Source organism: Metopolophium dirhodum, chromosome 2 (assembly GCF_019925205.1).
Source record: "Metopolophium dirhodum isolate CAU chromosome 2, ASM1992520v1, whole genome shotgun sequence".
Lineage (NCBI taxonomy): Eukaryota > Metazoa > Arthropoda > Insecta > Hemiptera > Aphididae > Metopolophium > Metopolophium dirhodum.
This window is the reverse complement of record NC_083561.1, coordinates 28,932,764-28,950,268: the sequence shown is the minus strand read 5'-3', so window position 1 is coordinate 28,950,268 and position 17,505 is coordinate 28,932,764. Positions and strand designations below refer to the sequence as shown.

Sequence of the window (17,505 nt, the reverse complement as noted above, 5' to 3'; positions counted from 1 at the left end):
TGGTTTACCTAGGTTCTTCCATAAACGTGTAACATACAGATGCTGAAGTTTTATTTTAGTTTTTGGTTCCTATAACCTATCATTTTTACAGTTGGCAAATACTTGATCTCATATAAATATAATACTTGATTTCGTTTAGATGGTCTGGTATAGTGAACGTATGTATAGTGTATACCTACAGTTACAGCTAGTATACATATTTATTCATCGGCCCGGAGCGTTTTTCTTTCGAGTGTAATAACTAATAATTAACACCACGCCCAAGCCCTGTTTAGTTGGTTGGCGGGGAAGAGGTGGTTGGTAAAAGCAGACTGAGTGCCTGCCTCCTACCTCTCTCTCACTCTCTTTACATATAAATGTATAATATAATTGACCCGGTGGGAAGAAGAAATGGTGTTTAATGCCGAAAAAAACCGAAAACAATAATTAAGTGTACGGTAGGTACCAAACTGGCGTATTTATAAAGAGAGCGTAAATAAAATTCCGCTGACGTTTCGTGGCGGGGATGAGAGCGAAGCGTGGAAATGTAGCTGTTTCAGTGGCCTCGAGGTGAAATGTCGAGATTTTGCGACCAGCTCTTATATAGGTATATACACTATATAGTATATACTGTACACAGTATACATACCATACCTTCACCGCGTCCCTTATTTTTCTTTCATTTCACACCCCTCTCCACCCTCTTATGTATAGCTCCCTCGAGTGCCGTCACTAGCTGCTGCGTTCTTTATACACCATCACTCCCACCTTTCCACACAAGCAGTCTTAACGATTTTACTCTGGGCCGTGCGCGTTTTTCTTGACCGGGAACTTATATTTTGCATATTATTGTACGACATACTATGACTATGTAGGTATGCGCCCACATAAGAATTATAAGTAGATATACGCCACGGAAGTTCACATATCGGTAAACATTTATTAAAAACAAGTATGTATATAATATATGAATACATTATGATGGGTGTACATTATACCCGCACTGCTGCTGCTGTTGGCCTCCGAGAGATGATAATAGTATGTTGTCGGGTGGTCTAAAATTGAGAGTAGGTACCATATTATATTGTGGCAGTGATTGATGATTAGGTATTATTCCTCTAAAACAGGAGGTTGAAATTTATTTGATACTTATAAATATTACCTATAGTCAAATCGCTGTTGCAACCATGGTTAGTAAATAAATGCGTGTGATCGAACTTATTTACTATATCTATATAATATAGTTAAATATTAGGTATGCATGTGATGTACATAATTTTAAATATAAATATCTATATTATATTATATTTATTTGTTGTTAATCTTTGCCATGAAAGTTCTAGTTTAAAAAAAAATTATTGAGTGTAAATCCACCATTTAAATTCTTGGAGCCGCATGTCAATACTATACCCACAATTTAAAAAGCCACTAAAATTGTTCGTTTCAATATTATAGTATTAAATACTGTTAAAATTATTTTGTTTGTATTATGTATATATTTGATTTTTGATTTAAAATAAACGACTAAAACGAAATAATATTTATTTATATAAAAACAAATATTTTTAGCATAAAACAATTCAAAATTTTTTATATAACAGAATATTGTTTTTGATAATAAAATAATTAATTTTTGCGTATGGAACTGGAGAGCCACAACTTAATATAGAAAGAGACACATGTGGCTGCCCCCTGAGCTACAGCAATGCAATTTACCTGCATAAAACTATGAAAAGTAGACGTAATGGCGGTCCATGGTTATACGCGAAGCTAGTCTGAAGATAATATAGGAATGCATGCTACAGAGTAACTAAAAGAATCGAAAATTTTAATTAACCAACAAGGTATGTAATAACTTTTGTTCCAATAAATATTACAATTTTTTCAAATTATTAGCCTCTTACTGTCATTACATTATTGTATAACTATATTACAATGTATCATAATCGAAACCATATTGTATAACTTATCATTGTTATTAACGCACTTTACGTAGCCGTAGATACTGTTTAAATTGGGCTTACGTCTGTTATTATATTATATTAAATTAATTAATAAAACAATGATAGTTTTTCATAAAATCCCAAACCCCTAATAATTATGTTATAAATAAAATGTTTGTTTGTTAAACCTGAATCTGAAGTGGATCAAGTGGGAGGGGGATTATAATTTTTAATGATAATATTAATTTTAAATTAAATTTATTATAATGTAATTTTGACAATTTTATTACTGTAGAATATAATATTATATATTATGTGCAATTATAAATTTTATATATACAAAAATTAACGCACATCTTCCTATAAGGGGACAATACATCCAGTACCCACCCCTGAAACACGCCACTGTAATATGGGTATTTACAATTTACATATTTACGATAGAATGTTGTGAATATGAAGAATGTTAAGGCGTGGCTATTTTTCACACGAGTGAAGACTATCTATATAATATATATTATATATAGTTGGAAATATTTTTCATTTGTATAATATGTAGCTCCGGATTACCTTGTTTACCTTATAGAATTAATTTTATCGTGGGTGCGGTGAACACTTACATGCATAATATATTATGTACAATCTATAATATTATTATATAATAATCTGACCAGCCGAGATAGCTGCACACTTCTCGGCAGTGGTAAATTGTTGACGTGTGCCACATGTGGGAATTTGTTACAAATTACCTACATAGTACACACGTCTATATAATATATATGACAGAATAATAAGGTTCGTGGAATAAATTATTTATCCTCTATAACCACGAATATATGTGATTCGATTTTTTTCACACCACCACTTCGTGAAAGGAATTTTCAGTTCGGCGTGCTACGCGTAAAATTGTAATGGAAGGGGCTTAAAATAAAAAAATACATTCAGAATTTAAAATTATCTGGGTATAGGAAGATTTAGTGAGTATATTGAACCACGTCTAATAGGCGGCGCTGAACAAACCTTTTTTTGTGTGATTAGATGTAGATCATTTTTTTGCTGTCGAATTCTCGAAGTATATAACTTACTATAGTTTCACTATAAATTTAATAGTACCTATGTATACAAAAGAAAATAAACAAACATGGCCAGACTGATCTATGTTTGTACACTATACAGTTGTACATAAGTTGTATACAATTATACAAATATTATAATAAAATAATATTATATAATATTATAATATTATTATTATTATAATATAATATTATTATAATTTATGCGATACCTACTTTCTTGATTTTGATAGTTGTTTATTCATTATAATAAACTAAATAAATATATATTTTATTATAATTTATAATGTACCATAGATAAGGATTATTGTCTACATCATATAATTGGCGTAAAATTTAACGATGACTATTATAGTACCCATACATACGCGTTATAGTAGCGATCTGCAGAAGGGCTCAATTTTGACGCAGCTGCAGCGTCAACTTTTCAAAGGGGGCGGTGCCACCCCGTGATTGTGGTGCAGAATTACATACTAAGGTCCGACCTCTTGGCTCTTTCATCCACATTTTATATACATCATAACTATTTACTATGTTGTGTTAAGTAAAAATGGAGTGGTGGTGGTAAGTACTTGGGTAATTATGAAAATGCGTCATTTAAAATTGAAGTCTGCCACTGCATACGTAATACTTAATATTTGTCCACTTTTTTTCCAGAATAACGCGTCGAAATATTACGAGACACCATAGATATAATATAGCGATATTATTATGTTATTTTTAAACCAATTTTATTTTTATTTTAGATAGGTACGGGCGTACGGCTACGTTATTTTATATTAGGTTAAACTCAATATAAAAGTGTGTATAATACCAGATTATTAACACGTATGTTTCTATAAAATAAACGAATATTATAGTTTTATTTGTTTGTAAAAATGTGTGTGTGCATTAGGTTGGTTATGTACTGTGTAGTGGGCTTATAAGGTGTGCGCAGACTTTTGGTTCGGTGCACACTAAAAATTAGGGCTCACAATAATATTGAAAACAATTTTAGATACAGACAAATGTTTAAAAAATATAAAATACACTAAATAAAACTAAATAATTTAAAAGGAACAACATTTTTAAATTCGTCAATAATGTCATTAAAATCGAATTTACATGTTAGTTCTTGTTCTGTGAATATTAGTAGTAATGATTCTAGTCTATGCACATAGTACATCTGAGTTTATTTTTTACAATGCTTAATTAGGAAAATACCCTTTCATATGTGCAACTTGTTACTGGTATTATGGTAATTTTTTTTATTACTAAATACATATTGTTAAAAATGTCTAATCACACATAAACAGATTCACTGGATGTACTACTTGGTACATCAGGCATATGTTTGAGAATTTAAATTTCAGTTTCTAGTTCATCGATTGGTATATTGAATAATTTAGATAAAATATTTGAAAAACTGTTATTTATTTTTAACTTAAATACATTTTCCACAGCACTAATCAAATCTAAGTTCTCTTGATTAAATCTTGTGCTTGTACCATTTACAAGATTATCTATTAACGAATTGAATACAGAACACCTGAATTCATCATATTTGGAACCATAAAAAACTTGATTAGAATAATTTTTATCTAAATCAATACACTTGGTAGTAAATTCTTCAAAAATGTTTTTAAAAAATGTATAGTTTCTCATAAATATTAATGAACTGTTAAGTGCTTGAATAGAATTAATAGCTGTTAATAGATCAAGTTTAAGAGACTGAAGTCCTAAACTTACTTTTAAAATCATTTTCAAAATTGGTTCCATAAAAAGCAAGCCTAAAATAAATTCAAAACTTTGAAGTTGGTGAAGTAAACCAATATCTTTAGCTTTCATACATGGAACAGTACAATTTTTACAAATTTCATCAATAGTAACTATTGTCTATTAATGTACTATAATTATTTTTCATTGAATTTACAAGCCCAACGAGTAAAGGTCCCCACACACTAGAGCGGTGGCGGTGGCGTTAAATCCTATTGTCTTGGCTTTACCGCCTAGGTGAGCGGTGCAATGTGTCCTGCAGCAATTCATCGCCTTCGCCACCGCTACAGTGTGTGGGGACATTAATAGAGCATGATTTACAATAATTGGGTTTTTCAAAATTTAAAATGTGCATTTAATTAATAATTAGGGGCTAGGGCCCTTGTCGTTTTTGGTGAAGTGTTCGGAGTTGTACCCCCGATTCGCAAGCCTACATTTGTGGGCTGCACTTTGTGAATACTTCTACTATCGTTTTCGCTAATCCGTTCTCGAGAGGCGGAGACGCGTGAGAAGTGAAAACTGAAAAACGTACGTTTTTCGATAGTACGTTTTCTTATGTTTTCGAGTACACCTATATAATAATATACACTGAGGTTTTTTTTTAAAGTGTTTGCTATCACAAGATTTTAGAAACATCAATATCCGCGCATGTTTCTCCTGAATTAACATCAACTGCAGTAACAAAAACTTGGGTTGGTACATAATATATTTCGTCGTGGGTTAGGTATTGGTAGATATTATATATAAATATTTATTATTGCTCACAAATTAATTTGATTATCTCTTCAGAAATTCAAAAACTTCATAATTGAAAATTGAGATGAGTGTCTGTTGAGTACAACTCAAGTGAAGACCAGAATACGACATTTATACAATTTATTATTTATTAAACATAAACGTATATAACGTTGGTTCGAAATTCGAATACATATTTTATAAGTGTATGGATTCTTCCTTAAATAGAAATATTAAATCAGATATTATTATAGTCAGTTAAGCAATCGATTTTTGCGGTTTAAAATGCATACCAGTTGACAGTTGTGTGTCAAAAAAAAAAAAATCGGTATTTTAAATTATATAGTACCCGCTTCGGTAACCGATTAAACGAATATAAAATTATACCAAAAAACTATAGATTATTATAAGCTTTTGACCTAGTAAACCACATCCTTTACAAAAACTTAACTGTTCTACCGATGTTAGTAAACAGTAGGTTAGTATATATTATACTATGTTAAACATTTAAACCTACTAACCTCTTAATTATATCTATTATGATATATAACTATATAAGTATCTTATTTCTGTTGGTATAGGTATGTAAGTATGTTTATAATAAGGTACTTGGATATTGGTCTTATATCAATATCACTTTACCATGCAACTTAAAGATGTTGCCTGAGAAAAACTTGGATATTATGTTACACCAAAAAATACGGAATAATATATAATTTGTACAATGTACATAATATTATGTACAATCATACAATATTGGAAATTAAAAACACTTAAGTAAAAAGCGTTCTAATAAATTTTCGTGTGGCTATTAAGTCCCACTTTTTTGTCGAAAATGTGTTGTGTCGAATTTAAAAATTATGTGTTGGAACTGCGTCCCACAGAATAAATAATTAATAAAAGTCAAAAAGATCGCAGTGAATTTTTTTTCTTACTTCGATCATATTTCACGCGCGTTTACATAAACGATTTCGCGGGTTGGCAGGAATTATATTACGCGTATATAATATTATATATATAAAGTTTGTCAAGTCAGGGCCGTATAATAAATTAAGCGAATAATAACGACGTCCGAAAATAGCTTTGTATATACCTGTATAGCGTATATACCTACTGTATAGGTATAATAATAATGGAATCATATAAAAACACACACACACATATATATATAAAAAAATATAACGTTGTATTATATTTATTAGGTATATAATTGTTGGTAAATAAAAAACTTCCTTAATTGGACGAAGTAGCGGTGGCTATTTTTTGACGTCATGGGTGCGTGTTTGATTAATAATAATAATTAATAATAATAATACATTTATCTATAATATATTAATACGCCCTAAGAAATTTTCAAATATTATATGATTTATAAATCTTGAATATCTCAGGTGTACAGGATACTCAGAAGTCAGAATGGGGAGGGGGGGTCTTGAGCTTTATAGCATGACCGTGCGTCTTTTAGTCATGGAGTGTCCTAAACTTAAATATAAATAAAAAAAAAACTCAAGAATTTGAAATGGTGGCCTTTTAGCATAATATTTAAAAAGGTGGATAAGTGGATGTCGCTCTGCTGTACAGTAGGTTACAAGTGAGTCACTGTAATGGATGGTGTTAAATTTGAATTCAATGATATAATATCATTGTATATAAGAAAAACGATTCTGAGCGAAAACGGTCAGTCAGCCTATGATATTACCAAGTATATTTGATGATATTATTGTGAATAAAGTAATTTATATATAACCTATTTACGTGGAGCCTTGTTTTAAATTTTCAATCCTTAGCCATAAAAGTTAAACATTTTATACATTTTTAACTACAAAATAATTAATAAATTATAAATTTGATAAATGTTGTCAAAATTTGAACTTTAAATGCTTATAAATAAAAACTGTGACTAAGGATTTTTAATTTTTTCATCTGCCTTTGAAACAATAACCTAGGAGCCTTCTATTAAATTTTCAAGCTTTTTTACCCAACAGATGAAATTTTATTGATATTTATAGAAAAAAAAACTAAAAAAATTGAAAACTGACAATGTCCGTAAACAGCTCAAAAAGAATCAAAATATTTGGAAAATGTTATGGTGTATAGGAAATGCAATTATAATCATTCAGTCAAAATTTCATGTCCCTACGGTCATTTGTTTTAGAGTTTTTAAAACCAAAATCGATTTTCTCAAAAACAAATTTTGCGTAAAAATTCCCGTTTTTCCTTAATTTTTCTTTTGTTTTTCAGGTCGCTTTTGAAAACTACTGGGAAATTTTTACTTTTGACCCCCCAAAGTACCAACTAGATTCATTTTCCTATCAGAAAAGTTACTGTTGAAGAAAATCCAAGCACTTTTACTGTCCTAAAAGGTGATGACAGACACAAAAATAAAAAAAAAAACACATCATTGTAAAATCAATACATTCATCGCTTCGCTCAGAATCTAAAAACAGTAAACATGTCCTGTGTTTCATTATATTAAAACGTTCTGTATAATACATTACTCTCTTGTAATTTCTACTAACCTTCTTTCTAGGTAGGTATTATAGGTATAAGAAATCCAAATATTGTTGTTATAATGTGGAAACGGTAATATAAACTAATAAATATTAAATTGATTGTTTTCGCGTTTTTTAGAAATGTTAATTATGGTCTATTTTCCCTTTTGTCCCACGGTTACGCACTGACGTCTGACACCATCTGAGGGCGCGAAACGCGGCCATTCTATCTAACTGTTTAACTACTTTAATTAACAGAATGAATTCGTTATATGTTTTAATCGCCAGCTATGGTCATTTTTCGTTCTATGTTAATATCAGTGGCATAATCTTAGTCAATCTGAGTAAACTTAAACTACGCGTTTATTAAATTAACAGAATGACGTCGCGGTCGAGGTAACGATTAATTTTACAATTTCAACAAATTAGCTGTTTGTTGATCATTAACAAAATTAGTTTTCGTGTTTTGTTTACTTTATGTTATATCGATTACAAACTACAATATATATAATATACCTCTTAACACTCATAGGTATACCGTATACGTATACATTTTGGCGGGTGCATACACAATTCATCACTTTTGTCAAACCATTATAGGAGTATGCAACCCTCGTCGGAGGGTGCAAACAGGGTGTACTTAAAGCGCTTCCTGTATCCGAATAAGCATCCCGGTTTTTATCAATTCAATTATTTACTCCCCAGTCATACAACACCCCAGATATTTTCACCCGATACAAATGATGGGTGCGTGTAACAGTGGCAGAACGAAAAAATAAAATATGTTACTGTATAATATTTCATAAAATATGCACATTGTTATTATACCATGTAAATATTGATAAGCCATTTTGTCAAATGGCTCGCTCAGACTTCGGTTTCAGGTGCAGCACGATGTCAATCCACCTCATATTACCTATTGTTTATTTTTTATATATATAACCTCTGTAAACCCTTATCTGAGCACCCATAACCACATTTACTTTGAAAATATTCATTTATTTAAGAAAATATTTTAGATACAATTATAATAGCTCTGCAGATGCACTTCAGTGTTAGCTTATCCCACCTAACCTTGGACACGGGTGTATGTCTGTAGGACTTTTTGTTGGTGTTCTGAATGGCATGCCATATCTTAAAAAGGTTCTACCTGAATTTCATACCACGGTCATCATGGGTTATATTATATGTTTATATATTATATTATACCTACACATCGGACTTTTACTTAACGGCATTTTATTTGAGCACTCATAAAAAAATGTTGGTATTGGGTTGTTATACTGTCAGTCTAAAGTTGGAAAACTGGGAAGGGAAACGTTACTTTGATTTTTTCATTTTGTATTTAAAATCAAAAATAATAAAAATTGTTGGTTGAAATATATTATACCAATATGATTGTTTTTATTACAACGATAAATTTCGAACAATAATTTACGCTCGCTACAGCTATAAATTATGGTATAGTCCGGTATAGGTAATCACTAATCATTGATAAATTATTCAATAACCAATATATTATTTATTATTATTATTATTAGTTACATATTATATTTGTATAGAAGAAAATTAGAATTTATGAAAGAGTAAAATGTTGTTAATTTTTTTTTAAATGTTTGCAAAATAAAAATTACATTCAAATGACAAGTATCGCAACTAATTGATACATTTTCCACTGAAGGAGCCACCGAAAGACACCGGAAAACAAACCAACTCCGATGCCCTAATAATAATATACTTATTACTTATTATATACTTATTAAAAAACATTTTTTTTTCTGCTTTAAGGCTCTCGATGATTACCTACGCACAGTATAGACTATTGTAATATAAAAGTCCTTACTGCCGACCCAGAGGTCGTCGGCCGACTCAGCTACACTTAATATTTATTTTAGCCAGTTTTTTTTTGTTATTGCCCCACGCTCCTATTTAATAAGCACCGCAACGCAAAACACGGAGGGAAGTGGACACTGTGTGATTAATTTGAAACTAGATGTCAATGAATAACAACAAGTAATACGTTCTTGTGACGGGCCAGAAGCACCGCCTTACTATTCATAAGAAAATTACAATATTTTATATTTATATGCAATGGGCGCCCACTAACTAACTCTACGGGGACAATTTATAATATTGTTACAAATAATATATAATGTCATATCATCAAAATAATAAACAATGATGTTTTACAATGATAATGCATAATATTGTAATCACCGGTCTCCTCGGTATCCGCTGATTACCATCGACAGTGTTGCCACTCGGTCCTTCTCAACGGTCCACTGGTCCACACGACGATCTAACGCTGGCTACTGGGAATCCCACGATGGCCCACGAAGAACAGGTTAAACCAATAAATCATGCCGTGGTCCACGGGAGGCACCGTGAAATGCACTGTTGGAGCCGCGGAAGACGACACGACCCGCACGTTGCCGGCACACAACGCGACACAAGATCGACGGCTACAAAACAAACGCGATCACGAGACAACAAGTCGTTTTAGCGTGCATTTGGTGCGTACAATTAGTACAATGTACCACAGGTGATCGGCGTAAAACTGTACCCGGACGGATAGACCAAAAGGGGAAAAACACGCAAAACCGCCACGGCCGATACGTGACTCGGCACACTCAGAACCACCGATCACGTGAAGGTAGTCTGTCGCGCGAAACCCGGACGTGACACAAGAGCCGGGGTTGCCGCAGCAAAAGTTGCGACGAACGGACGACAACGCACTGACGCGGCGGTGACGGGTTCGCGGTGAGACGGCAGACGGCGATACAGATGGAACAGGCGGGGCGGGGTATCGAATCTTCTCGATGTGGAGTCGACCGTAATTACCGATGACAATTTATTGTTGTCGATAACGATATGGCGGCCAAATTACGGTATTGGGTATTTCCACAGATATCCGACATCCTCCCCCTAGTAAGACGAGCACGTCTTACTACCGAACACTGCCGGATCTTAAGCTGCAAACTGTTGAAACCTGAAGATTGAACTGATGAGGGTTGGATTTGTACTAACCGATTAACCTGAAAATACATTCTTTTTTTTTTTGTAAAGACACATTATAATAGTAACAATTTTAAATACAGATTAGGATATAATTCAAATGCCAGGGCGTATAAATACATAAATTACAAGTGCCCCTAATTTTTTCTGGCAGCTAACCAAAATGCCCCCTCCCCCCGTGACTCACGACCGCGGTGCCTAGGCGCAGGTGCAAAAAATGGGTGTATGAGTCAGAGAAGGGAAAAGGAGAAAATAATGAAATATAAAAAATAAAACAGGTACAGACATAAAAATCAAAGAGAGCTGGTAGTTCTCTAAGACTAGTTAATGAGCTTAACCACCTTTACTACCGGACGTGTTAGGATACCAGTAGCAGTACGGAGCCGCACGACTCGGACGACGTTGTCGGAGCCAGCTAACACCTCGATTACGCGCCCCATACGCCATTTCAACGGCGGAGTGTTGGCGTCTTTTATTACGACCATATCATCAACCGATATATTTGGAGCGTCACTGGTCCACCGACTGCGAATCTGGAGAGTTTGGAGGTATTCATTGCGCCACCGACGCCAAAACGCTTGAACACATTGGCTGACCAACTTCCACCGCTGTTCCAAGGTCCGAGTTGTGTTTGGAATGTCTGCTTCAGGAACGGCAAGTAACGGTCTGCCTATTAGGAAGTGCCCCGGAGTTAGACAGTCAAGTTCAGCAGGATCGGACGAAGCAGGAGTGATTGGCCGAGAATTCAAAATGGCTTCACACCTAGACAATACCGTGCCAAACTCTTCGATGGTGAAAGTGTGCTCCCCCAGAATGCGCAATAACAATGTTTTGGATGAGCGAACTGCTGCCTCCCAGAGCCCACCGAAATGAGGGGCACCTGGAGGGTTGAAATGCCACGTACAATGGACACTAGCTGTTAGTTGGTCACGACACGATGGATCATTAACAAGAGCACGAAGTAAATTGTTTGCTCCAACAAAATTTGTGCCGCAATCACTGTAAACATCGGTGGGCAGACCTCGGCGTGCCACAAACCTGTGTAACGCAGCTATAAAAGCCCCGGTGCTCAAGTCGGATACATATTCTAAATGGACAGCGCGTACTGTGAAACACACAAAAACGGCAAGATACATTTTGTACTGACGCGGCTTTCGAAGTCGGTTCTCTTTGACTGAAAATGGACCTGCATAATCTACTCCAACCCTCGCAAACGGATGGCATTCCGTCACACGTGAAGATGGTAGATCCGCCATCACTGGCTGAGGGTTTTTGGCCGTGATGCGTACGCACGTGATGCAACGGCTAATGATCGTACGGATCAATGTGCGGACTGATAGTATCCAATATTGACGACAAACCAACGATGAAACGATTTGTGGACCACTGTGACCTGTGAGGTCATGCCAATGCCGAATTAATAGAATAGAGAAGTGTGATGTCTTTGCCAGCAGTATAGGATGTTTCTGGTCATCAGACAAATCTGACCTAGATAACCGACCGCCAACGCGTACTATATTCTCATTATCGAGGAACGGACGCAGACGTGCTAATAATCGCATAGAGGCAGCACCCCCCTGCGACAACTCCTGAATCAACGTACTGAAGTGAAAACGTTGCGAAGACCGTGCAATCAGAAGCGCTGCTTGGTCGAGCTCCTTGCGGGATAAATACCCATGTTCAACCGGTTGTTTCCTACAACGCGCGACGAACCTAAGTATACGAGCAGTGGTTCGGATCGCTTGTACATAAGAAGAAAAACGCTCAAACCACTCAGATTCCTCTTCTTGTATGACCATAACCTTCGTAGATTCAATCTTAAATTCAGGCAGTTGATCAGCTGTATTAATTGGGATATACTGGTCCCATTGTTGAGGTGGCAGAGACAGGCATGGAGGACCGTTGAAATAGAGATCATGTTTAATGAAATCCGACGGAGTAAGTCCTCGTGAACCACAACCAGCAGGGTTAGTGGCTGATTCTATATAATGCCACTGACACGTGGGTACCAACGAGTGAATTTTGTAAATTCTATTTGAGACGAATATTTTAAATGACTCATGCGGACATTTTAGCCAACTTAACACCGTTGTAGAGTCTGACCAGGCATGGACATCTGTGAGGTGTAATTTTAGGCTCAGCGTGGCTGAAAGACGGGCCAACCAGCGAGCGAGCAAAAGTGCTGCACATAATTCCAATCGCGGAATGGTTGTTGATTTCACAGGTGCAATTTTCGATCGTGCTCCAAGCAACGAGACGATAGGGTTACCCGACGAATCAATTGCCCTAAGGTACACCACAGCAGCGTATCCGGTTGACGACGCATCACAAAACCCACATATTGAACACTGCATGTCTCGGCGTGTGCCTATAAATCGAGGGATGCGGACACATTGCAGATTGGATAAATCGGTAACGAAACTGCACCAGATCTCCGCGATATCTGAAGGCAGCTGTTCATCCCATGACAGCCCAGCTTTCCATACACGTTGCATTAATGTTTTTGCAAAGAATGTGACAGGTGATAAGAGTCCGAGTGGATCGAACATTCGCGCTATCAAGGACAACATACCGCGTTTCGTGCAGACGTGTCGTTCGGGTTGAAAAATATACATAAAGGCGTCATCTTGATGGGACCATTGTAAACCCAATACCTTCGTCCCTGTGCCAGTAGAATCATCGAGCGACAGTGGTTCGCACGTTCTGTCCTCGGAGGGGATCTTATCAAGTAGGACGGGCGTATTACTGGCCCATTTTTTCAACTCCATGCCAGCACAATGTAAAACTCGAATAAGACCATCTTGAAGGGAGAGGGCCTCGTCCAACGTGTCGCCGCCTGCGCAGATGTCATCCACGTATGTCTGATATAATAAAGCTTCCTTTACGAATGGAAGGTCACTACAATCCTGCTCAGCAATAGACCGCAACACCTTGATCGCGAGGTAGGGGGCACAGTTGACGCCGTAAGTCACAGTGTTGAGTTCATAAGCTTGCAACATTCGATCGGGCGATGATCTCCACAAAATATGTTGGTACCGTCGATGCGACGGAGATACAGATACCTGACGGTACATCTTGCTTATATCAGTTGTGAAGGCAAATCGGTGAACCCGATACAATAATAGGACGTCCACAACATCGCGCTGTAACTTCGGTCCCGGAAACAAGCAATCATTCAAAGAAACGCCGGAATACGATGTCGCGGAAGCATCGAACACTACTCGTATTTTTGGGTCTTTATCGGTAGGGCGATAGACGGCATGGTGTGGGATGTAGTAATCCCCATTGGACTTGGCTGGAGACATGTGTCCCAACGTCAAATACTCAAACATGAAATCACAATATAAACTTCGGAGACGAGGGTTAGTGGCTAATTTCTTCTCCAAGTGCTCGAAGCGCTTCTCAGCTACGGCGCGTGAGCCACGGAAAGTGTCAACAGAAATTGCTTGGCGGAACAAGAGCGGTACACAAAAGCGACCAGAATTATCGCGGGTACAGCCATCACGAAATATTGCTTCACACTGCCCCTCCTGCGTAAACTGTTCTGGTGCCGCGTCGGGTTCTTCGAGCGCCCAGAACTTCTCTAGCAGCGTTTCGACAGAAGTAGTAAGTGATGTATGGCAAGACACAGAAATATTGGACGTTGAATTTGAAACCGGCCCGATGATCGTCCATCCAAATACCGTTCCGAATGCTGTCGGAAAAGCATCGCCTACAGACACACGTTTTCCATTTAGAATTTGGGCAAACAGGTCTGCGCCTAATAAAACATCGATGGTACCAGGGTTAATAAATGAGGGATCCGCTAGGGCAAGATGCTGATATTTATCTGCTATCGAACGGGATAGCGGTTGTCGTGGCATATCAGCCGTAATCGTCGGAAACACCCACGCATCAAAATTGAAGACGGGATCTGGTGAAAATCTTGGTTGTACTTGACAGCGCACTAACCCCAAAACGTTTTGTACCTGAACACCACCGATACCGGATACAGGTAATGTCCACTTTTGCATCCGGAGTCCCAACCGATTCGTGCACTCCGAAGTAATAGCACTAATTTGTGAGGCTGAATCAATGAGCGCCCGGACCGTATGCAACACGCCAACGTTGTCAGACATGTGTATGAGAGCTGTACCGAGAATGACCGACGGTGAAGTATTTTGGCCAAGACATGACGATGTGGTGGCAACGTCTGGTTGCCCCTCATCCGATGAATTCTCTTCTTTGGACGGAGCAGCAAATCCAGCTGAATGCAGAAGCGAATGATGCCTTCGGGAGCATTGACCGCATACATTTGAAGACTTGCACTTGGTCACCCAGTGTCCTGTACGTAGGCATCGAAAACAAATCTTATTGACTCGCGCCCAATTGTTACGATTTTCTTGCGTCCAACCCTTGAACTTTGGGCATGACGTTAGACCATGAGTACCTGTGCAACATTTGCAAGACGGTGATACCTTTGACGGGTTGCTGCTTGTAACCATAGAGGTATGCAGTGGCGGCTTCCTCGCATTATGAGATGCAGTCTTAGTAGATTTGTGAGAGTTTGATTGTTTTGATGTAGGCTCTGGTGGAATGCATTCTAATATGGCCACACGAGATTTTACAAACTTCAACAACTCTTGTACCGTAGGAAACCCGTTGGCTAGTTGGGCTTCGAATAACTTGATGCTATAGGTAGGCAAGCATCGAGCGGCTATGGAGAATAATATAAAATCGCCTAAATCTGGTAGATGCAGGGACTCGAGCAACGATACGCCTTCATCGAATACCACTAACAATTTGTTTAACTCAACTAAATTTTCTGAAGGAGCTCGTGGTGCGTTTAACAGTTTCTCGATTAGTGAGCGTGCCACCAGACGGGGTTTGTCAAATCTTTCCTCGAGAGTGGACCACGCCAGCCTGTAATTGTGGTCTGATACCGGAATGCCTCGAATAGCATCTCGAGCAGCCCCCTTGCAACACCCAACCAAGTAGTAGAACTTATCGATATCGGATAAATATGTTCGATTGTCCACCGATGTTGTGAATCGATCACGAAATGTAACCCACTCATAAATGTCGCCCTCGAACGTGGGCAGTGGTATCTCAGGTAAGCGGGTAGGTTTGATGACTTGACCACCACTAGACCTCACAGAACCTGCTTTAGTTGATTGGACGGCACCTGGGCTCACATCTATGGCAACATTGTCGGTAATCACTTGTTCGTCTGACTTTTGGACATTCTGGCCGACATCGTTTAATGACACCTGTGAACCGCCGTGTGTAGACGTTGTTATTTGGTCGGGGCAGTATTGCATAAAACGATGGGCGGTTGCTTTTGAAAACGAGACCAATTCGAACATCTCGACGCCCTCCGTGTCGGGATATTCATTGTCAAGCTCTAAATCCAACAAATAATTCAACAATGCTTCATCTTCGATGGTAAAGGACGACAACAAGTGATCGAGGGATTCAACCATTACCAATAGCTGGGGTACCACAGACGTGTCCTCCGCACTCCGAACGGCCACACTATGGACTGCACGTATTTTATTGACGTAACTCTTGCGTTTGACTTCACAACTACGTTTCAACCGCTTGACCCTCGCGACTTCTTCATCACCAGCCATGACGACGGATTTTTTTTTTTTTTTTTTTAATATGCAAATACAATTAAATACTAAGCGCAAAATGAAATAATTTAGCCCAAAGTAGATTCTCACGCGACCAAGGGCGCGCTTAACGCGACAAAATGATCAAAATTATTCAACAAATTAAATAAAAGGAGCGCGACAAGTAGCGCGCTTCACGCAAAAATAATAATAATAAATTATTAGACGCAAAATCAAAATATAATAAATCACAAAGCAATAAAAGCGCTTTTACGTGAAATAATAATAATTAAAATCAATAACGCAAATAAAAATAAATAGAAACGACAAGTTGCGCGCTTCACGCAAAAATAATAATAATAAATTATTAGACGCAAAATCAAAATATATTATTACGTCAACAAACGCGCGCTTAACGCTAAATAATAATAAAAATTAATTTGCAAAGCCAAAAATAAATTAAGATACAACAACTAATGCGCCTTTCGCGAAATAATAATACAAAAGGAATTATTCGACAAATGAAATAAATAACGCGGCACGTGACGCGCTTTACGCAAAATAATAATAATAAATTGTCGATCACACAATTAAACAATCAATACGTTGATCACGGGTAAAACGTGTAAAAGCAAAATAATTATGCAATAACAATTACACGTAGCTTAGGACGGGCCCATAAATCCTAAACGGAACACTAAACAATATGTGGATATAACCACGCTATGCTACCAAAAATGTAGTATAAAAGTCCTTACTGCCGACCCAGAGGTCGTCGGCCGACTCAGCTACACTTAATATTTATTTTAGCCAGTTTTTTTTTGTTATTGCCCCACGCTCCTATTTAATAAGCACCGCAACGCAAAACACGGAGGGAAGTGGACACTGTGTGATTAATTTGAAACTAGATGTCAATGAA

The 17,505-nt window shown here is 36.9% G+C and overlaps 1 protein-coding gene across 1 annotated transcript; it reads right to left on the bottom strand.

Moving 5' to 3' along the window:
- Positions 1-11,312: 11,312 nt before the first annotated feature.
- Positions 11,313-16,604, bottom strand: LOC132938866 (uncharacterized). Its single transcript, XM_061005863.1, has one exon. It carries the CDS (start codon positions 16,602-16,604, stop codon positions 11,313-11,315), a length of 5,292 nt encoding a protein of 1,763 aa, XP_060861846.1.
- Positions 16,605-17,505: the final 901 nt, after the last annotated feature.